The 22,938-nt window shown below is 38.4% G+C and overlaps 1 protein-coding gene across 9 annotated transcripts in view; it reads left to right on the top strand.

The window, feature by feature from the left end:
- Window positions 1-22,938, top strand: part of ncam1b (neural cell adhesion molecule 1b) — a 98,557-nt gene that overhangs the window by 57,864 nt on the left and 17,755 nt on the right. For 3 of the 9 annotated variants that reach the window (XM_088079056.1, XM_088079051.1, XM_088079053.1), the window contains 8 exons: window positions 10,160-10,189; window positions 15,057-15,207; window positions 16,771-16,958; window positions 17,329-17,425; window positions 18,738-18,908; window positions 20,584-20,712; window positions 21,517-21,531; window positions 22,277-22,309. In XM_088079056.1, coding sequence (XP_087935182.1) covers window positions 10,160-10,189; window positions 15,057-15,207; window positions 16,771-16,958; window positions 17,329-17,425; window positions 18,738-18,908; window positions 20,584-20,712; window positions 21,517-21,531; window positions 22,277-22,309 — 814 coding nt within the window. The remainder of the gene's footprint in view (window positions 1-10,159; window positions 10,190-15,056; window positions 15,208-16,770; window positions 16,959-17,328; window positions 17,426-18,737; window positions 18,909-20,583; window positions 20,713-21,516; window positions 21,532-22,276; window positions 22,310-22,938) is intronic. The other 6 variants (XM_042486712.2, XM_042486713.2, XM_042486714.2 and 3 more) reach the window with 4 other exon arrangements.

The raw sequence follows: 22,938 nt of genomic DNA on the forward strand, positions 1-22,938 counted from the left end.
TGTCTGTCATCTCCATAGTACTGTAGATTGTCTAACATTAATGTCAGTATCGCTTGAAAAATTGAGGGTAAAAGTGCTCCACCTAAAATCTTTTGAGTATCAAACCCCCTGCAGGCAAAGATGAGAATATGAGTTTGGAACGTAGCAGTCATAGAGGTGGCCGGTGGAGAAGTGGGTTGTGCTACAAGAAGAGGTTTAATGGGCATTTTTCCAACTGTGAAAACTGGCTGCAATTGGAATCCATTGTAATTGACATGATTTCAAGCAGACTGCAGCCACTGTGCCACCTGTCAAGCCTCCAGGGCTCAGTGTTTGATATTCAAAAATAGGTTTTCAGTGAAGCATCACTTCGAGTGCAAAACACGCTACCACCATATGACGCACATCACGACAGGCCTATTTTTTTCTTTTGTAAACCCGCACACCCACAGTGGAGAGGCTCACTGGCACACATGGACGCAATGCCCAGTAACAGTTTACACCTCTGTCCTATTCTGTGTAGATGTCCACGAGAAGCAGCACTTTTTTGGCTCAACAAACCTCCAAGCTGCTGCTGTACCTCAACTTCCTCTTCTGTCAGTGATAGATCATCTTATTTTGTGGTCTTGAAACTGTCATAATGGATGTGCAGACACTCATCAGAGGGCTACAGTAACTCTCAGAGCTCAGTATCCCACCATAATATGTCATCTAAGACATCACCTGGAAAGCCATACTGTAGTTGTGAAGATTGACTCTGTGGATGCTGAGGAAATAGATAAAACACTGTGGCTTTTTGTTATTTACAAAGAAAGAAAAGACAACTACAATACCGGCCCATTTTCTGCACGGTGTAGCCCTGTTGATGTGCAGCACCATGGCATGTCATGTGACATGTCATGTGAGGCCCTGTGCTGTGGTGGCAGTGTGTTTTGCACATAACTCTGCAGTATGTTTCGTCTGTGGCATCTTTTTACAGCTGTCTTCAAAGAAATGATTAGCAGCCTTGCTGAATGATAGAAAGAAAAAGCAGATTTTTAATATTTTCCTCCATAGCTCTGATAATCAGCAAGGGAAATAGTTTCCATGGTTGGTCTGTAATGAATGCATGAGAAAACGGCTGCTAATTGTTTAATTGTCTTGTTCTATCTGTTCATCTGATGTCCGTCTGTCTGTCATGCTATCTGTAATCATCATAACAGCTGTATTTCATCTAGGATGGTGTGACGATTGAAACAGCATTCGTTGGGGGTGGACATGCTGAATTGAAAGGAAGAAAGAAAAAAAACAGGCAGCTTTTCAATTTTTGAGCAAACTTCTTAAAGGGTGTCAAGTTGAGGATTTTCTCATTAATATATTGATGTGAGATCCTCGTATTGGTCAGAAAACCAGTGCACATCTGTACTGTGCCATTTTAGATGTGTGGTGGTGATGAATATACAGAATTAATAAGCAGTTAATTTGAATGTGTTTTTAGTTTTTTGGCTCCCTAGCTGGTCAGCGGCTTTCATTTCTTGTTTGAATAGTAGTGCATCAAGCAGATGAACTGTTGCGCAGAACTCTGTGATCTTGAACGATTAAGTTTAATTCTCATACATGACTTTACTTTATCACACACAGCAGTGATGTTTTGTTCACTGTTTGACAGGAAATTCAGTTGCATAAAATAAGAGGATTATTGGAGGAGTAATGTGAAAATCCCAGCTTGTGTGTAATAGTCAAAGTTTTACAAAAAATTCCCTTTTCCTTTTAGTTATTGGATACTGCTCAGTGAGGAACAGATATAATAATGTTCTTTTCAATATTAAAGAAAATACGCCATAAAAAATATACTCTCATAGTTTATCTGCCCTGACTGCAAAGGAGACTGTGATCACAGCATTTTCATCATCTTGACTAAAATACTTTGTACAGCTAATATTTTTTACATGTATAAGGGACCATAACTTCTTTTTATGGTTCAGTACTCATTCTAACTATAATCAGGATAACTAATTTGAAAAGCACATCAGAAAGTATTTGTAAATGTTAATGTCTTCTACCATCTTGAAAGCTAGAGTAAAACCTTGAACAACCCTAAAAAAACACATATGTAGGGTTTATTCCTATAAACAAAGTTACTGTTTACAGTCAGCATTACTCACCAAAACACGTTTAGTGTCTGCGTTTAGTGTCTCAAACAAAACATTTGCAAAGCCAGTTTTTCTCTAATGTTTTCAAACCTGCGTTGTTTACATTCATGCACTTGGTAGCCGTCTTCTTCTCCTCCTTCTTCTCCTTCTCTGCATTTATTGCAGCATTTCCATAAAATCATTGGTGGGAGTATTTATGTCGTCACCCTCACACACATGTAAAAATGTGGATCCGCATATAAAAACATTGTTCCATAGTTCTAGTTGTGGTCACAGGGTTCCCATGGTCATAAAAATTACCAAAAAAGTAATGGAATGAGAAAAACCTTTCCAGGCCTGGAAATGGTTTGGAGTGTTGGAAAAGTTTTTAAAACATGTTTATTATGCAAAATAGGTTGCTTGAATTGTTAATTACAAATCTAGTGCTGCGCTGTGTTATATATATATATATATATAGCCAGAATTTGACTGTGCGCTTCCACCATTAAGATACTGTAGTCCCATTGCTTTATTAGCCAATAATATAATGAACGAAACAAAAAGAAATATATTATTTCATTTCATTTCATTTTATCATTTTATTTCGAACATATAATACGAAATTACAACAAATTCCAAGAATACCAAAAACAGTGGTGTTTTTTTCCCCTTCTTCTAAAATATACATTAATAAAGTTCTCAAAACCAAAGCCATAATTAAGTTTGGCATATATTATTTATATAATGGTTATTAAACCATGATTTTTTTCTATATTTATTGTCACTTATAAATGCATCTATTCATTTAAAGAACTATAGACACAAAATGTCATATTTGAGTGATCTACTCTTATTTCAGTGCCAGTAGGTCTCAGAAAGACTTCAGTAATAGTGCAGAAGTTAACACTGACACCTTTTTATGAAAAAGAATAAAATATAAACTGGTACTGAAAATTCATTATACCAGTAGTTCTATTTTTCATATTCAAATGCATTTAGTAATGCCTCTATTGATACACTAAGACCAGACCAGACCAGACCAGAATCGCATCATCTCCAGGGCCACACCCCCTCAGGAAAGGAACATGCTGTCACATAAGGGCGTGTGTCCACATAGCGTTATTCTTGGGCAGAAAAGCAGTGACAGGGCGCTGGGGAGCACTTCATCCTAGCACTTCATGAAAAAGCGCTCCCAGCACAATGTTAATAGAGGATTGATTACACAGTTAACAACAGGCTTACAAAGGTACAATGATAAAAGCACAAGACTCACCAGCAACTTCCAGTGTCCACTGGCTAATCTGTTTCCACAAATGGGCTTTACTGTCATTGTTGTTACAGTAGCCTAGCAAAAAAAAAAAAAAAGACAGCAGTGACATCACCAGTGCTTTTCTGATAGTTCAGAGATTTTCACACAGTGGTCACACAAAAAGACGGAGCACTCTGAAAAAAGAAGCTTGGTGCGGCAGTTTCTCCAGACGGCTGCATGCAGCCACATATGCTGTTAATCTTAATTGAGAACAATTCAGAAAAGATGCCGGTGCTGAGAAAAAAAAAAACACCACAGGCACACAAGCCCACAGGAGAGGAACAGGAAAATGCAGAAAAGCTGTTGCATAGCAGATGAATCAAGACTTTCACACTGAGATTTGAGATACATAAGATACATGAATATTCACTCTGAGTGTGGTGAATTGCTAGATGATGTTGACAGTCACTACTTATGGGTACTGGTAGCTGCTTGAGTGGGAGGCCGCTGCAGTACAGTCATACAGTATAGCAGCATCAGGCTGTCATCTCTGACTCAATCACAGCCTATAGATCAAACGGATGTTTATTAACAGGTTGGTTATTTACATACAACACTCAGCCTAATGATACCTACTGACTTAATCAAATGTTCATATTTGATTTAATCATAGTGATCTGGACATCTTTACATGCATAGATGTGTGGATAAGCAATATCAGGCCATAATTTTGGTGTATTGATCCCCTTGGATGGAGAAAAACTGAAGGGACATGACTGTGATTTATGCAGGTATTGCAAAAGCTCTCAAAAAAATGTTGACGCTTTTTTGTTAAACCAATGTCAAAATTATAGTCCGATGGTCTGGTCTATGGGCACATGCAACAAGTTGCCAGTGGAAAAGTCTAATGACTAAGTGAAGTTAGCAGTGCTAGCTGTTTGATTCTCCACAAATGTCTTGGAAGAATATGTTGAATAAATTATGGCTGTATCACTATACAGGCCCACCCGATTTAATCCACTTAAAGTCATAGAAATTAAGTAAAATATTATGGAAAATGTATGGAAACGGTTTGAAAATTCATTGGTATAAATGTGTTGGAACCATGAAGTCAAAACCTACCTTTAAGATAAAATTTATACAGTGCCCTCCAGAATTGTTGGCAGTCTTTAGGAAAAAAATTAGCAAAAGGAGTAATTGTTTATCCTTATTATCTTTTATTCAAAATATTCACAGATCATAATTGAAAGGAACATGCATATTTTATCGTGAAACCAATGTTTTTCTCAAAAATATGTGTGCCACAATTATCTGCACCCCTTCATTTAATATTTTGTGCAGCCTTCCTTTGCCAAGATAACAGCTCTGAGTCTCCGACTATAATTCGAGATGAGGTTGGTGAACACATGGCATTGGATCTGAGACAGCTTCTTCATACTGAATCTCTCCAGATCCTTTCAATTTCAACGTTGACGCTTGTGGATTCTCCTCTTTAGCTCATTTCACAGATTTTCTGTCAGGTTTAGGTTAACCCTTTATTCTGCGGTGGGTGAGCCATTTTCATGTAGATTTTGAGGTGTGTTTGGATCATTGTCACGCTGAAACATCCAACCATGGCCCATTTTAACCTCCTTTTCAGCAGCTATTAGGTTGTTGTGTAATATCCGTTAGTATTTGATGGAGTCCATGATACCATTCATCCCAACAAGACGTCTGAGGCTTTTGGAAGAGAAACAGCTCAAAAACATCAAAGATCCACCACCATACTTCACAGTGGGCATGAGGTGCTTTTCTGTATGGCTATCTTTATGTCTCCGCCAAACCCACCTTTGATGTGTGTTGCCAAAAAGTTCTATTCTGGTCTCATCTGATCACAGAATACGTTCCCATTGAGAGTTCCTGTAAAATTTGGCAAACTGTAAGTGCTTTAGCTTGTTGTTGATTGACAACAGAGGCTTTTTTTCTGGCAACTCTCCTAAACAACTAGTTGTGTTTTGGCTACACTCTGGTATTGATTGAGTAAGAGAGAAGGCACCGTCCTTGGGGAATTTACTCAAGGCTCTCAATGGTGCAAAAGCGTGTCGATCGCCAACCTAAATTTCCAGTCAGGAGCAACTTATCAGGCCGTGATTGGTCCTCACTCTCCTTTTACACTACGCTGCAAATGACACCCAACAGAGCTGAAATTCGGTGTGACTCTAAAATGAGTTGCGCAGCTCAAAAATCGGGTCAGAAACCAGTAATTCTGGAGAGAACTGTACCTCCTATAACCCTTCCAACCTGTCAAAAAGTTTGTAGCTGACTCTTTAGTAGAGCTACATGTCCAAATAAGAAATAAAGAGCCAAGGATTAAGCTTTTAATTATGCTGTATTTCAGTCATTTAGGAAACCGAAACTGTTATTGTTACGTCTGATATCCTGTGACAGGTAAGACATTCACTGTCGGTTTCCTTTTTTTTTTTTTTTTTACCATGGTCTGGTGTTCTAAAGGTGAACATGAGGAGAGACAAAATTCTTTCTGAATAACCTCCTCCACAAAGTGTTCACTGTCGGCAGACAAAAGCATTGTGAGTAAAAGGGGTGCACACTGTGTGGATTAAGGGAGATTACTGTATCATAATAGAAAAGCAGTGGTACTGTCCATTGGAAAAAAAAACAGGATAAAAGGAGTAGGTTCAAAAAGTGTTGTACAGTCGTGGGTGCATGCCTGCGTAGAGTTATGTTTCAATTTCAAATTGGCATTTATTTGGGGATGGTTTTGTTTTTGTTTATATGGCTATTAAAGTTAAGTGTTTATATATTCATTTTTAAACTTTCATCAACTTTTACGTGCAGTATTGGGCTGTTTCAGTCCTTTGAATGCATTCACTGCAAGTCTCGGTAGATAAGTGTGTCTGTTTAATAACTGAAAATGTAAATGAAGTATTTATCCATGCTTTGTACTTTATCTACATAATGAATGTTTGGCTTATTTGAATACATATTAAACATTCTGCTTGATGCACAGAGTTTTTCAAGCTGTAATTATCTGGAAATATTTTTGAACTGTAACTATACAGAGGGAAATTGTCGCGACAAAGGACTAATTATAAAACTTAAAAGCACATTAAAGTTTGAAGTTGATTTGGATGATGGCACTTTCTGTCTGTAATCTTTGTGTTTTGTGAAAAATTTACGTTTAAGGACAAAATATTCTCTTAGCTCTGCTGTCTAACATCCAGAGTGCCAGTAAGAAATTAAAGACCTGAGAAATTCATGATTATTTTATGTGTAATAGGATGCTTAAAGAAAATGTGTAATTAATGTGGTGTGACAGTGGTTGAGGCAGGGCATCCGAAACAGAGGAAAGCTTTAAGCGTTGCGTGCCAATGTAGAGAGAGCATTGTTTTCTGCAAACACAAAAGGCTTCTCATTTTCAACAGCATGCCTGCTAGCTCAGTTGTTGGGTGATGTCAGGGTTCCTTTACTTAAATGCTAGTCAGTTTTCTGTGTTGTGCTGGCAGAGGCTCTGAAGCTCAGCAGTTAATGACTCAGGATGATGACAATATGCACAGTCAGGCGTCACCCAGTATGTGAAACTCTACCCGGGTTCTGTACATTTATGCATTTAGTGTATTTGTGTTAGTATGTCTCCTCTTTCGCTGCATTGCCCTCTTCATGCTGACATTACAATTCATGTCAGAACAAAGAGCGAGGATAATTCTCTATGGAAGGGAATAACAATGGGCTGGAAAAATGATAAGTCCCACGGGAGCCTTCACCATATTGTTACGAGCGCTGGCTCGGAGGAGTGATTTTGTTTTGGTGTCTTCCGTTTTGCACGCTCGCATCTGCTGCTCTTCATTGTCCTTTTGTCTTAAACAAACACCTGTCACAGATATGACAACGATACTTGTCGGCTCACTTACTGCGGGAGCGTTGCCGCAGACGAGCGTGTGTGCGGATGAGGTGGTGATGTTCCAGACTATTAGGTTGCCTGTTCTAATTGGGCCACTGCTCTTTCTCAGTGCTGTGGTGATATGCAGCCAACTGCTGTTTGTAATGATGTACGGTGCACAGTTTGTTTTACTGTGACAGTAGAGGACTTAAAATGCTCTTCCGAGCGCAGTGAAATTACTCCCAAATAGGGAGCCTTGCGTATGATCTGTCCAATCATTATTTTAGTGTCTCCTCTTTTTACCTGCAGTGATATTAAGTATTTAAATTCAAACACACCATTGATTATGAGAGAGTAGATGTGAATGTATTGATGGTTTGATTCACTGTTTGCTCTTCAATTATTCCAGCAGATTGCTTTACGTCACTTGACATTTTCTTGCAGTTGCATCTGATGAAATAGCTGTTAATCATGTTGCTTGTTACACTTTTTTCGCTATGTGGGCCATCACATCCCATCGTCATGCTTAACATTTTCTCTTCAGTGTCATGAAATCCATAGAGCATGCTTTCCAAGGAGCTTATCATCTTGTGGGGTTGGCTTTTCAGTGTCATTGTGATTTAACTTGACATGGCATGTTGACTAGAACAGTTCTAAGTGTTTGTTTGTTAACTAGAGGTTTGATTTGATCTGTGATGATGTGAAGTAATTCTGTATTCAGCAGAGTCGGAGACATGACCAACATGATTATGATTATCACTTATTTATCTTTATATTTGTGAACTCTAAATCACATGATGAAATATTGAACTGGAGTTGATCCCAGTCAGAAAATGGGCTTTTAGTGTTTTTCCTAGTAATATGCTATACTACTGTGTACTGTAAAAACATGCAGTATTTAAAATGTATCTTTATCAAATAGACATGAGAGCTGAACTGCAGTGCTTCAGTAGAAGACTCTTCAGTAAATCATGTTTTAAAGAGGCATTTAATATTAAAATTCAACAATAACTCAGCCCTAGTTATTTTAAGGTCCAGTGTGTAGGATTTGGGGGGGATATATTTACTATAATACATCCATGGGATATATTGGTAGAAATGGAATATAATATTAAAAGTATATATACACACACACACACACACACACACACACACACACACACACACACATATATATACGATCCATCAATCTGCATCGATATATCAATTAAATGAGCAACAATAACGTAACATCGATGCAAAGTGTAAACATCGATCCATATTATCATCTTTCAGGCACGTCCTTATTTTTGAAAGTCTTGAGTCACGTCACACAGCGTTTGGCAGATGGGCGGGCAGCCGAAGAAAGATGATGAGGATATATTACTATTATTTACTCGGGAATAAATCATCAGTATAGAAATGTTTTGTTTTTGGACAAACTGCGAGTCAACAGATGGCATGTCATATGTAAACAAAAGCCATACTGAGAAAACACGACATACATGCCAGGTGACTTCACTGACTTCTTGCTAAGGTTACATTAGCTGCTCTGTTTCAACATGCTGACTGAAAAAAAACGTGCATGCAGACTGAAAGTCCGTATTAGTAGAGGAAAAGTCCGCTAGCTGCTAAGCTAATGTCTGCAATGTAAAATGCCATAGGCTTATACTGAAAACGTTAGCATGTTGTGTATGTCGGGGAAATGTGATCTACAAAAGACAGTTGTTTTGTCTAAGATCCTTGACAGTTATTATTGAGTTTTTATACTGTAGTGAAAAGATCTTGTTGTTAGTCCACGTTTTGAGGATGTTGGGAGAAGTTTGTCTTCAAGTCAGACAGCCCTGAAGTTTTAGGGAAAAAAGATCATGGTTTGAACATTTTTTATATATATATATATTTATATTTCTCAGCTGGTTGCAGTCTGCAGTCCTCACTGCCAGATGCCTCTAAATCCTACACACTTTTCCTTTAAATTATATATATGTGGTCAGTTAGTAAATTTATTATACATCCATTCTCAAAATGCAGAAATCAATATTTGTAAAGCAAACGTGCCTGTAGATTTATAAATATCCACTGGCAGAGAGAGGTGAAAGGTATCTTCTTTCTAAGAATGGAACTTAAGTTATTCAAATAATATTCTTATTTATTTTAGCCTTGGAGTACATTCAAAGCATATTAATAGAGAAAAACACTTCCTTTGAGACTGTATTACAAGAACTGTTAACATTCAGAGCAGAGCATCTGACACAGGCCACCTGAAGGCAAAGATTTATTTCCAGGTGTCACATGGGGAATAGGAAGAGCTGCAACAAAATTGCTTCTTTTAAACCCCCCATTGCTCATTGAGAAACACAGCAAGACTTGATGACTACTAACTGCTGATGTAGGACAGGCTCTTTATATGCACGAGGAGACAACAGCTAGAGCAAATTCAGTTTTATTGGGTTTTATATTCTCATTATTGCTTTAAGCCTCAAAAATGGGCTTGCGGGTCGATAATTGCCGTACTGTGTTTACCAAACAGGCCGACATATCTCAGTTGTTGCAGCGTAATGGATTCACCTCTTCCAGATAAACCAATAACCTTCTTATCTGTAAGCATTTTCGTTATCGTGATGCCAATAGACTTACTTCTTTGGGGGTTGGAAGCAGACTTGTTCCAGCTTGCAGGAGAGAAAATAATACGCAGTAAAAATCCCCCAAAGTGCACCTTTTAAAGAAAAACTGTTGTCACATAATAGGTTTCTTCAGTAGGGAAATCCAAAGCATACATCTTATTGTACCTGCAGACTTTCAGCAAAATCATACATTCAGCTCAGGGACTGTGGATGTACGAAAAATAAACTGGACACTTAATACTTGCGTGCGATGTGCAGTGTCCCAGCTTTGCCTGAATAAGGATTACTTTCTAAGAATTGCTTTGCCTTTTGTTTGTTGTTGTGTCTCTGTCCTCTACAGGCATCATGGACTCGGCCAGAACAACACAAGGTATTCTAAATGCATGACTTTTTTCCTACACCCATCCATCTTTCATGTCAGGGGAGTCCTATTCAATTCTGGATGGACGCATATCAAAATTCTTGATCAAATGAGGTTCAGGGAGAGTATAAACCCTGAGAAAGATGCAGAAGCCAAACAGGCCGGCCTGTCTGTATCTCTTTGTTTCACTTCTGTAGTTTCTCTATAAACTTAACATGCAGTACTCCAGCGTGAGCTTTTTTCTTTCAGACCTTAGTCTGCAAGAACATAAGTCAGTGCAAGATGTTTGCCTTCTCAAATATGATTTTCAGAATTAATTTATAGATTTGATGCATGATTCTGTTAGATGCAATGCCAACCTGTTTTTCTTCTCAAAAATGGATTTTGTTGAGGTAAAACTCTCCACATATTTCTCCGTCCTCCCACCCACATCTCCAGATCTCACCTGATGTGATGCCAGCCCCTGATTATGTCAAGATGTATTTTTGACATCAGAAAATAATTCTTTATAGATCTAATTTGTTGGACCAAAGATGAATGAATATGTATGCAAGAAAAAGTGAAAGATGTCTTTGTGCGGCAGCCCAGAGTGTCAGAGCCAGGGACTGTCCCTGAAAGAAATTGGCAAAAGAAAGAACTGCCTACTTAAGCTTACTAAACAATCAAATATGTGTTTTACATATGTGATAACATTGGTGAGAAATACCACTCTGTCATGTCCAATGTTAGCGCTGAGTACACCGTGCTAGACGACAGTACATATGGATCTTTTTGGCTTACAAATGAAGAGAAATTTGTGCTCTCATAAAGTGTGTCGTCACAGCTCGTCATTTCAGGTGCAAGATCAAACATTAGGCTTGCCATCGTTATTTATAAATTTGTTCCATTTGACAGGCAATGAATGCGTATTTTTAGAGTCTTTGGTTCCTTAAATAGCCTAGCTATTTTATTTTTAAATTGCAGGGGGCTCTGCACATTAATCAGATTGGTCTTTTCCTTTTACTCATTTGAAGATGGCTATTTTCTTTTGCTTTTCTTGTTTCAAATGCTGACTAAATCTTGACATTTTGGCATGCTTTCATTAATAGCACCTGTCTGTTATTACGAAACGTTTAGTATGAAATAGCGTATCACACTCCACTCGCTGCAGGATGTGAGGAAGAGCCTTTCTCATCAAACACATGCTGACAGTAATGACTAGGTTTGTAAAAAACTGATTTACACATGGTTGCACCATTTTGTGCATCAGCAGTAATATGATGTTGAAGTAGAAACAGTTTTACTGAGAAAGAAGAACATTTGGATTACTCAGCTGTACATAAAAGCCCAAACAGGGTATTTGAGTTACCTAAGCTTCCCAGGTTTCCAAGAAAGATAAAGATAATCCAAAGCAAGTGCCACTTTTCCCTCAAACAAGAACACACACGTCTTAAAAATCAGGCTTATGCCACATTCTGTTGTCCCAAAAATTATATCTCAGCAGCTTGTTTGCAGCACATCTGTCGTTTCAGATTGAGAGCGTGTCGGTTTACATTAAATCAGGAGGCATTAATAATTTTGTCTTTCCAACATATTGATATGGGTATAAGCCCACCTGCACTCTGATATGATCGGTGTTCCTCTGCAAGATATCCCATTAGAAACCGCACAGGGAAGGAGTGCGAGCACGAGGCAGTATGAGTATGCTGAGCATGTTTGTTGCAAGTGCGTAGGCAGCTGAGTGTTCATTTGACAAGCCTCAGAAAGGAAAGTACATTCAGGGGGAAGGTGCATTGGTATGCTGGACCAGTTAAGATTTGGTGAGACATGAGTTTAACATGTCCTCAGTGCATTCTCAATTTTATGCTCTGATGTTCCAGCAGTGTCTCTCATGTCTGCTGGTAAAGCTGCAGAAGCTGTTGGAGAGCTCTGCTGTCAGTTTGGTCTGATTTATTAGAGGAGCTTCTGTCTCAAAGTCTTTTTTTCCTTCCCCTATCTGTTTCATTGCAGTTTTTTTTTAAAGACATGTAAAGTGGTTTGTAGTAGTCAACAAATAATAGAAGGTAGAAGGTAGGTTGGAAGTTAGATGCTTAATACGGATGTTTCTTATAGATAGCCACTCTGGCATATTTTGCATTCATGCTGAAAATCCATTGTTATAAAACATTAATGAATCACAGCATTCAATTGCAGTTGAGACACCATTTTCCTCTGGCAGATGATATTTGTTATGAGCTTCATATTGGGGCTGAGAGACTGTAGAGAAACTGTCCATATGTTCTGGCTTTAGTGACATTTTGATGCTGCATTCTCCATAATGTAGGAGCACACTGTTAAAAAGAACGCAATATTGAAGCATACTGAGTAAGTTGGACTTTATGGTGGTACACAATGTGGCATGATGCACAGATGCAGGAGTCAGAAGCAATGCCACAGGGGTCGAGGGAGAATGCTTTCTGCACAGGGGTCAGAATAAAAAGGGTAGTGTGTTATGTAAGTGTCTCCCTGGTCCTGCTACCCGCTATGCATAATGAATGCCCCAGACATGCTTTGTCTATTGAATTTGAATACAAAACTAACGAGGGTTTCTCTTACATGGCTGCCCAGACCGGGCCCTAATTCAATATGTGTAGAAGCATCCGTGCTATTGTTTCGCCTGCAGCTTGGATCAAAGCCACGAAAGCAACCAATACAGAGGCTTAGATACTCAGTTCTGCAGCACCTTGAAAAGGGAACAATTGACAAGAACAGCAAAGCTTACTGTATAAAATAGTACTATATAAAACCATTTGCATGTCCCAAATCCACAAAATAAACATGAGACTTACTGACTCTTGAGATCTACCGTGTTCACAGGAAAATCATCCAGAAGACAGTTTACATTTGCTGTGCCATTAACAGCTAAAGGAGACGTATGCAACATTCAGAGCGTATCTGTTATTCAGATTCTGAACTGGAATTACCTGCAAACAGCTCTCAACATGGAGGTGTCTAGGCCCTCAGTTAGCTGCTAACATTACCCAGCACTGTGTGCAAGATGCACATTGGGTCGTCAAGCTACCAAAATGTATGCCAAAAAGTAATTTATTACTTAGTTAACCCCAAGATTAAACATTCAGGGGACCTCAGGCCCAACTGCTACTTCAGAGGTGATTTTTTATTTTTTGTCATCAGTTTACACAGATATACTTGGATTTTTGCTCCTTATACTGCTTGCATGGCTGCAACCAAGACTAGACTTCCTTGCAAAATTTCATTTGGCTTTTACCTGACTGCTGATAAATTCTCAAATTGACCATCATAACTTTTTATTGAAAAATATGTACAGCTAAGTATTGCTAAAGCGTATAGTGAAATATATTGAACATAACATGGACTAAATAATATCCAACAACAAAGATGTACTCAGATCGGGTCTGTATTCTGATATCAAAATAGTGTCACCTGTAGTATCTCTTTGTAGTATCAGCTCAAACAGGCTTGGTATTTAAAAAACTTGTGAACTCAGAGCACAGGCTGAACAGCACTGAAACGGTCACAGAGTGCACATAGAAGAACTTTGCCCAACAGGTTTTCAACCATGACTTATACTTATAACCAAGAAATCCCTGCCTGAAAGAAAGCCCGCTCTGCAAACTTCTCCCAGAGTGTACAATGCCATGTCCTGTGTTTTAGGGAGTTCTCATTGCTAACAGTGCAAATAGTGCTGACAAAGCATGTTGAGCATCATGCCGCAGTGACAATGCTGTTCTGCCACTTTCGGTTGGGACGACGTTATGAGCAGTAACCTGTGTAACCATCGTATAAGTGCAGTTTAAAGCGGCAGCAATTAGCTAGCCAGTGGGATACACAGACAAGGATACACATGCACTACCATACACGTGCAGCCAGACTGGCTACCCCAACAAAAAAAAACAGAGAAGCTTGGATTACAACCAACACAGAGGAAGCGCAACTTCATTCTCTGCTCAGGGCACCATCACTCCACACAGCAAATAGTTGTTTGCACATTTAAGATGAAGAAAATTAAGGTCTAGAACCTGCATGATGCAAGTTTTAATGAGTAATATCCCATGTGGAAAAATGTTTCTTACAAAGGAGAGATTTGGTCTGTCTGTAACTCTACAGCCACACTTTAGTGTCACATGACATCAGCCGCCACAACAACACAGAGTTGTTGACCCTGAAGGTCAGGAAGCCACTTATGGTGGGATGTTGTAACTCTACATATCAAGTTAATGAAACCAGGTATCTCGAGTGCAGGAAGGTCATTTACACATCTCATTAGCCAGCTGTCTGTTGTTATTGCCTTCGGTCTCAAATGCTATGTGACTTGGCATGTGCCCTTCATCACGGAAACTGGGGCATGTGGTGGATATAGGCTCAGAAAGCGTTACAACACCAAAAACAAAAAACCCACCACAAGTGATTAACTTAAAATGTTATTTTACTTTTTTAAAAAAATCAGATTGTGGGGAGTGACACTAAGCCCCAAATGTTTTCAACATGAAAGTGCAAGTGTGGCATGTAAGGTAATGCTCTGCTGTCTCATGCATCAGCATATTTCACGAGTTGGTAAGCCCTCCGTGTGAAAAGCTCTAGATGGTTTCCAGTGCCTTCTGTCATCTATTATTGATAAGCTCCCCTGTTCTGTCAACTGTGTCCTTATGTTTCCACGTCTTCACAGAGCAGAGTGCCTTTTTCATTAATGTAATGTCTCTTCTGCTCGTTAAAGGCAGCCTTTCTCCATTTTTTTTTTTTATTTTCAGGTCACACATCTATTTTACAGAAATGTGCTCTGTAGATGTAAATATGCAGTGTGGCCATGGAAAATAACTTATACAAATATTTTTTGTTTTTTATCCTCTAAACAAAGTTATTTTTTGCTCCCATTTAGAGTCTGGATGGAAATGTAGTGGTGAGGAGTGATGCTCGTGTGTCCTCCCTCACTCTGAAGTATGTCAAGTATACAGACGCGGGTCAGTACCTCTGCACAGCACGCAGTGCAATTGGAGAGGATGATCAGCTTGCATATCTGGAGGTCCGCTGTAAGTATTTCCTCCTCTCTTACTGTAAGTGTTTCAGCCTACAAAATGGGTACACTATAGTAAAAGCGATTTGCTCATCATCCACCCTTTTTAAGTGAACAAAATACGCATTCCCTTATCATATGGAGCTCTTGAATTCACTTCACATTTTTCAAGCCCTGTTAAAATAATGGAAGTAGTTACCGTGACATCATGCATTGGTTTGTGGACTGCTGTATATTTTTTTGAGCTTGGCATTTCTGCCTTTGCAAGTTTGTTTTTTGGAGCCAGAAGTGACCATATTTAGACAAGAGGGTGTAGCTTTTGAGGAGCAACGGGCCATCTGACTTATAGTCTGTAGTAACGCCTCACAGACAGCCTGTCACGAAAGCAGGCTAGCCCTTAAATATGCATACCTTAACTAAGCCTTAATAAAAATGTAAATGGGTGAGTTATTTCAAAATTTACCCTGCAGATTTGTTATGAATGTTGAAATTAGCTATAGAGACCAAAACCGTTTTTTCTACCAGTCTCTAAAAATGTTTACTTCTGTGTAAATAATAGATGTCGCTACTGTTAAGTTATCCATTAGTTTGTGGACTGATGAGCCTTGAATTATGCATTTATACCGTCGCCATCTAGGCTTTTTTTTTGGACGAGAGGCTGGAGCTGTGGAGAGGCGAGGGTGGATCTAACTGAATTTTGTGTCATTATGCTCCCTTAACGTTGTGTATAAAAGATCCAATTGTCAATTGGGCGGACAGAGTTGTCTCGCCTTTGAGCCGAAAACACAGGTACTTACAGCGCTGAAGCGAGGTCACAGCCAGCAGGGCAAGATGATTAATAAGACAGGTGTGACGTTTTTTGACAGCATTTTATCTGTGCCACCCACCACGGGAGATTTAAAAAGCAGCTGGCAGCCGCAAATACACAAGACGCAAATTTGGAAAACAATGACATTTGGGAGCAGAGGAAAGGATCAGTTACCATGTAACAGGGACAGTAAATTATTGTTATTGCCATGATACATCATTGCTATTGTTTATAAAAGGTTGCTGATACGTATGTTTTTTTATCACACTAGAGGCAGATGCTGTTATGTTAAACGTCTTTTACTTTGTTGATTTTGGCATGTTGTCTGAAATCACACATTGGAGCAGCATGATGGCTCTGTTGTTTGGATCTTTGTAAAAACTCAAAGGCGGACTGAAGAAGAGACTTCAAAGCCACTCTATAACGCAATCTCTGTGTGAAAAGGACCACAGACTGGTGACCCCTCATAGACAGCCTGTCACTCAAGCTGCCTCGCCCCTAAATATGCAAAGCTTTAAGCTTCATTTAAGTTTAAAAGGGTTATATAAAAATGGGTATATACAAATTCACCCCCCTTTCAATTGTCATGTAAGTTAACATTAGCTATAGAGACCCCGAACCAATTTTTGGTCCAGGCTGTAAACGTGATTTATTCTGCTTTCATGTTGGGCATATTAACATGGGGGTCTATGGGGATGGAAAATCTTTTTTTTTTTTAAAAAACTTAAATGTTTTGGTATTAGTCTGTATAATATGTATTTCTTTCACTAGATGCACCAAAGATCCACGGTTCGGTGGCAGTGTATACCTGGGAGGGAAATGCTGTTAACATCAGCTGTGAGGTCAAAGCTCATCCCAGCGATGTATCTATTGTGTGGCTGAGAGACGGACTGCAGCTCCCCAACTCAAACACCACCAACATTAAGATCTTCAGGAGTCCATCAGCCAGCTACATGCAGGTACACACACACACGCACAGACAAACACACACAAACTGTCAAACTGCAATTTACAGTGCATAAAGTAAGTGTACATGTATACACATCCTTCCATGTGCACACATGCACATATACCCTCTTGTGTCATCAACATTTCATGAGCATAGACTGGAAGTGAAGGGGTTTTCTTTCAGCTCCATTGTGCTGAAAAAAAAAAACATCTGATGAATAATTCAGCAGCAGGAAAGCTCACAGCAACAAATAAAAATAGGCTACTCTAATGGACAAACAAAAAGGTCACCTTCAGAGTGTTTGACACACAAGTTTGTTCGTCTGTTTTGGTACGCTGCCTTTCATATATTTGCTTTTTTTTTTTTTTTTTCTCCTCCAGATAACCCCTGAGTCTGAAAATGACTTTGGAAGCTACAACTGCACTGCTTCAAATGAGATGGGCACAGAGTCCAAGGAGTTCCTGCTCATTCAGGCCGGTCAGTTGTAACTCTGTGATTCATTTTGTTGTTTTAAATTCATCAAACATAAATATTCAGTTCTTAAGGTAAGTTTCACCGTAGCACATGAATTAAATTACAAGGCTTTTCCTGGCTTCAGGCTTCAGGAACAGATTTTTCACTCATATTCAAAATGCATTAGACCAAAACATCTACCACAACGTGAGATTACACAGAGCGCTGTTTGTTTAGATGGATGATAGATTTAGATGAAAAGGCAATGTAACCAACACCGGGTAATTTAATGTTCCTTCCCTCTGGTTGTTTCTAAACTACAGTGGCTCTGAGGATTTCACTTTGCGTTAAAAGAAATGTAAAACAGAATATATTATTGTGCACATGTAAGGGTTTAGTCTGTGTATTGTAAATTAAAAGACAATCTATCAAACATTTTTATTGTAACATCAATTTACCACCAGCTGATACCAAAGACTCTGTATGTTCACCAGCACATTAGACAAATGGAACAGAGAGCACAAAGGTAATGGCACTCTAAAGCCACAAAACTGAAGTTTATGAATTGAAAACACCACATTCTTCCCTCGGAGCAGAACATGGGTAGCCCACAGTAATCACAGTGTGCCTTTTCATTTGGAAGATCAAAGTGATTGAATACATAACTGTGCTCACACTGGAGCGTGTGGATTCAGAACAGCCAGCAGTTCTCTGATGGGGCCAATCTCAGTCATTTAAACTGTTTAAATATTGTCATTTTCTCTCAGATAGAGAGTGCAGTGATGTGTGAACCAAAATGTAATTGTTTTGAACATTAAACATGTCTGATGTCAATTAGGAATTGATTGCCAGTTAATTGTGTACACTACAGGTCAGACATTTTCTCCACAAATCCAAAATTTATGGGCACAAAAAGCATTGTTGTTCCTTTTCCAGAAAGGTTTATCGAGATCAGAATTTCAGAAAAGGTTCAGCCTCTTTTTTTAAAAAAAAAAGCAGATCACTGTTTTTCTGGGGTTTTCTTTGTGTGCTTTTCATCATTTAAGGCTGACCTGTGATCAGCATGTACCTGAATCTGTTTGTCATAGCAGCTTTTTAATGTTTCTCCTTCCTTTATTTGTATTTTCTGAAAGAGTATGCAGCATTCAGTGCCTGAGAAACGACATGAAATCATCTATTTCTTACAAAGTCGGGGCAATTTTTAGATTCATTTTGGACTGTTAGGAAGTGTGAGCTCAGTCTGTTAGTGTAATGGAACAGAGGAGTCTGACAGCGTCGGCGTGCTGCAATCTTCCAGGTTTCGTTGCAATCACACTGCATTTCCTTCCTTTACCAGAGGTGCCATCAGCTCCATCCATCACTGAGGTGAGACCCTTCTCCACTACGGCACAGATCCAGTTTGAAGAGCCAGAATCCATTGGAGGTGTTCCTGTTCTGAAATACAGAGTGGAATGGAGGACTCAGGGAAGGGGCAGCTGGGTGCATCAAATCTATGATGTCCAAGATGGTAAGAGAGCAATCCAAAACAAAAATGACGTTCCTGTTTTGGGGAAATGCTAATTTTTTTGGGGGGGGGTTAAAGGATTTCAAGCTATTTTTAATAAATAGCTAGCAAAATTAATTTTTTAAGGTTTTGTTTTATAAGTGTAAATGTTTTTGTTTCATGTAATGCTCAACATTGAAAAAACATTTCATTGCATTCAACACATACTTGACTGTTATACATTGATAATTTAATATGTGAATTTGCATATGTTTGGTATGTGAAGATATATGCCGATATTTAAAGCTCCAGTGTGTAGGATTTAGTGGGATGTATTGGAAGAAATATAATTTAATATAATAAGTACTTTTTCTTTAGTGTATAAACACTGTTTTTGGTACCTTAGAGTGAGCTGAATATATCTATGTAGGGAGTTGGTCCTCGTGCATGGAGATCGCTATGTTGTAACGCCATGTTTCTGAAGTAGCCCAGAACGGACAAATCCAATACTTATCGGCCATTTGTGTTGTCATGTCAGATACAGTAGTTGGCAGCCCATACATGACAAGCACTATTGAAAAAAAAAACACTTTTTAGGGTGAAACTGCTTTGTTCATTATTTTTTTCTTGTTTTTAACCACTGTGTCCGTTTGTTTTGGCAAGAGAAAGACCTTTTTCTGATCTTTACGGTTGTAATCACTGGACAGTTGGGGAGAAAGAGACCTCTGCAGATAATTTGTCTGCCGGTGAAAAACCCTTTGAACATCTTAATGTTAAGTTATCAGAGAAAAAAGGTGAGCACACGTTAGCAGGTGCTGGGTTAGCAGCTTGTTGGAAAAACACTGTATAGCATTTGAGAAATGTGAAACTGCTTCATCCATTTTTTGTTATTTTTTTAACTTAATCTTTACGGTTTTAATCACTGGACGGTTTGATGCAAAAGAGACTTCTGCAGATAATTGTGCTTCTGGTAAAAACCTCCTGAACAATGAACACTGAAGGAGTTATTGGTCCACACACATATTAGAGTTTTTTTTTTTCTGGTTGCAATCTGCATTCCTCACAGCTGCTGTTAAATCCTACCCACAGCTCCTTTAAAAAAATATCCATACTAATATTGTGATTGATTTAAAACATATAGACCAGTGCTGATGTGCACTCAGTCTGCTGCAGAAAGGCTATTCCATTTCCTTTGTTGAGGTCTTGTAAGACATCACATTTAATTTCTAAAAATGTGCAGATACCCTGAAGGAAATTAAATGCGTCATATATCACTTTTATTAAAAAGTGTTATGCAGTCATGAAATAAGATAAAGTAATAAATTACTAAATAAGCTAAAAACTACATAAAATAATAGCAATATCATTTTAAAACTAGACAAGCATGATAAATGGTGTATTTAAAGTCATCCTAATCTCAAATGTAATCTATACCTGCCGATGGCGGCTTTGAAAAAGCTGTCAGTTATTTCTGTTTCTGTGTATCTCTGGATTTAGACCTTTTAGACCATCTCTAAATAGATTTTTCTGTTTAAACATTGTTGGAATGAAGCGAGAATTGAGCTAATCAGTGTTTACTCGCCATGGAATTAATTATGCATGTATTGTTTGAACTGGGGTGTGTGTTTGTTTCACCGCTAATCAAAATTATCAAGGTGTTCTCAACAGGGATTGCACTGCCTCTGATATTTTGTAACAGGCTACACCAGCGAGGCGACCATAACAGGCCTAAAGCCGGAGACCAGCTATGAAGTGAAGTTGTCAGCCATCAACGGCAAGGGTGAAGGTGAAAGCAGCCCCGCTGAGTTCTTCAAAACGGAGCCTGTCCGTAAGTGGCACATGTTGCATGCCGCAGAGCTTTTATCGCACCTTTTTGACCCCTATCCACACAAACACATTACCTCAAAGTTTTCTCTTCCATTTCTTGGAGTGAGAAGTGCTTGTTCATCCCATTAGCGATCTATAAAAGTCACTGAAGTGAAATCAGCTGCCGCACCGCAACTCAACAAGTCAGCATTGAGACTGTTTGGACTGTGTCACAAAAGTTTCCAACAGCGCCGTCTTTTCAGTCGAAGGCTGTCCCCTTCCAAGTTTTTTTGTCCGTTTGTTTAGGAGTAAAATTGAAGACAGGAAGTAACTCAATGACCCTCTTGTTTAGTTTTTCCATGGAGGGACATTAAAATCTAAGAATAAAGGGAACATTTTTGTCATCAAGCCAATCTGGTTTAACACTATCTTGCTATTTTACACATTTAATTGCACTCTGATTTCATCACACAGGTCGCGCTTGGATCAAGCTGCACAATCTTTTAAAATCCATAAATTGTATTTTATTTGCCTCATTATCAGTTTGCAAACTATAATTTAGAATATGAAACAGAATTAATCGTTAGTTATTTATATAGCAGCCCTGTAGTAGATCTTGAGCCCATTTTTTAGTTTTTAGCCCCCTCTGTTGGTTGCATGTTTTTGAAAGTGAAACCGCTTTACCCTGTCATGTTAACTGTGCCTTTTGACTTTCATTGTTTCAATGTTGTCTGCATGCTCATCATCTCTTCATATGTTTTTGTTTGTTTTGTCTTAATCATCTTTTATTTTATCCATTTGCTCATCTGTCTGTTGTATTCACCAGGCCGCACTTACAAAAGTAAGTGCTTCATCTTTCTTCTTTACCTTCCATGCATTAGTTGCTTTGAAATGCCATTCATCAGTTTCAAAATAGCATTTCTGTTATTAATTTATTCTCACTCATATCAGCACATCAAAGATGGAAACTTTTATGATTAATATATTTTCATTAATATGCTTCTAGGGCATTATCTCAGCTTTGTTTTAATTTCACGATCTCTGTTGTTATTGACATTCAAAGCAGCGGTAAAATCAATGAATCAGTGTCTGTCTTGTTATTAAAAATTGAAATGTTTATGGTTGATGTTTTAATAATTGCTTAGTAGGGAGTTAGACGGGGGGCCAAAATCAGATGTTTTTTAAACCATTTTTAAAAGCAGTTTAAAAAAAAAAAAAAAAACTAACATTGTGTTATGTCTGTTGAGTTGATAATTAAAAACTAATTGGAGCAACTGCAGTAAATTTGATGGAATATTTTCCCCGAAATACAGTTTAAGAAAGAAACACTTTCACCTCCTGCCAGCTTTGAAGCTGTGTCTTAGAACCGCCTTTCAGTTTCATTAGCGCGGCCTCTGTCTCATTCTACCCTTAAATGTGGCAGTCATTTAATAAAATGTTTTGCTTCCTCTTGCCTCTCTGGTGCATTGTGGCAGAATTGAGTCTCTCTAAACTCTCTAGTGAAGCGTTATTACAGAGATTCAGGTAGTCATTTGTGCAGACAACTAATACTGATTGCCTGATATCCTCTCTTTTTAAATCCCTAGACGACATTTTCCATTTTTCCACTGAAGACACAGGTTTGTTCTGTAGAAGGATAATAGACAATTCATGTTTTTTTTTACTGCTGTAGCTGTTTCTATTCTGACAGGATAACCCCATCACCCCTGCTGATTAGCTGCATTTATAATAACTTTAAAGCATAGCAAAATGTGTCTATTTTTCTAGAAAGTGTGACCTTGAGTTCCCTGATTATAAATGCAAACTCCTCTCTGTCCTTTACCTGTAGATTTTATCTCACCCACATTATTTAAGATGACAGCTGAGTTATTCAAAAATGAATATTTATGTAATTATTAATGAATTAACTGGCTGACAGTTTTATAAATTAACGGCAAAGCTCTGCATTTCAGAATCAGCATGTTTGCTGTTTGGTGTAATTTGGGGATGGCCACATTGGATTAGGCTCCTCAGCATTGATTAACCCTTGAAAAGCTTTCTTTCAGATGCCTCTCACAGGCTATTTAACCCTTTGAAACCTTAGAAAATTGGTTTGATTTCTCTCAAAAGCATTACGAAAAAGGCAGTGACCAATTTGGCAAGAAATACCCCACAAATTGCAAGAATTTAGTAGAAGTTGACACAGAAAAAAACCTGAAAAATACATTTTTAAAAAAAGGGAGATAATAATTAGAAAATTATCAAAATT

This window comes from Plectropomus leopardus, chromosome 6 (assembly GCF_026936395.1).
Source record: "Plectropomus leopardus strain MGB_pleo_1.0 chromosome 6, ASM2693639v1, whole genome shotgun sequence".
Classification (NCBI taxonomy): domain Eukaryota; kingdom Metazoa; phylum Chordata; class Actinopteri; order Perciformes; family Serranidae; genus Plectropomus; species Plectropomus leopardus.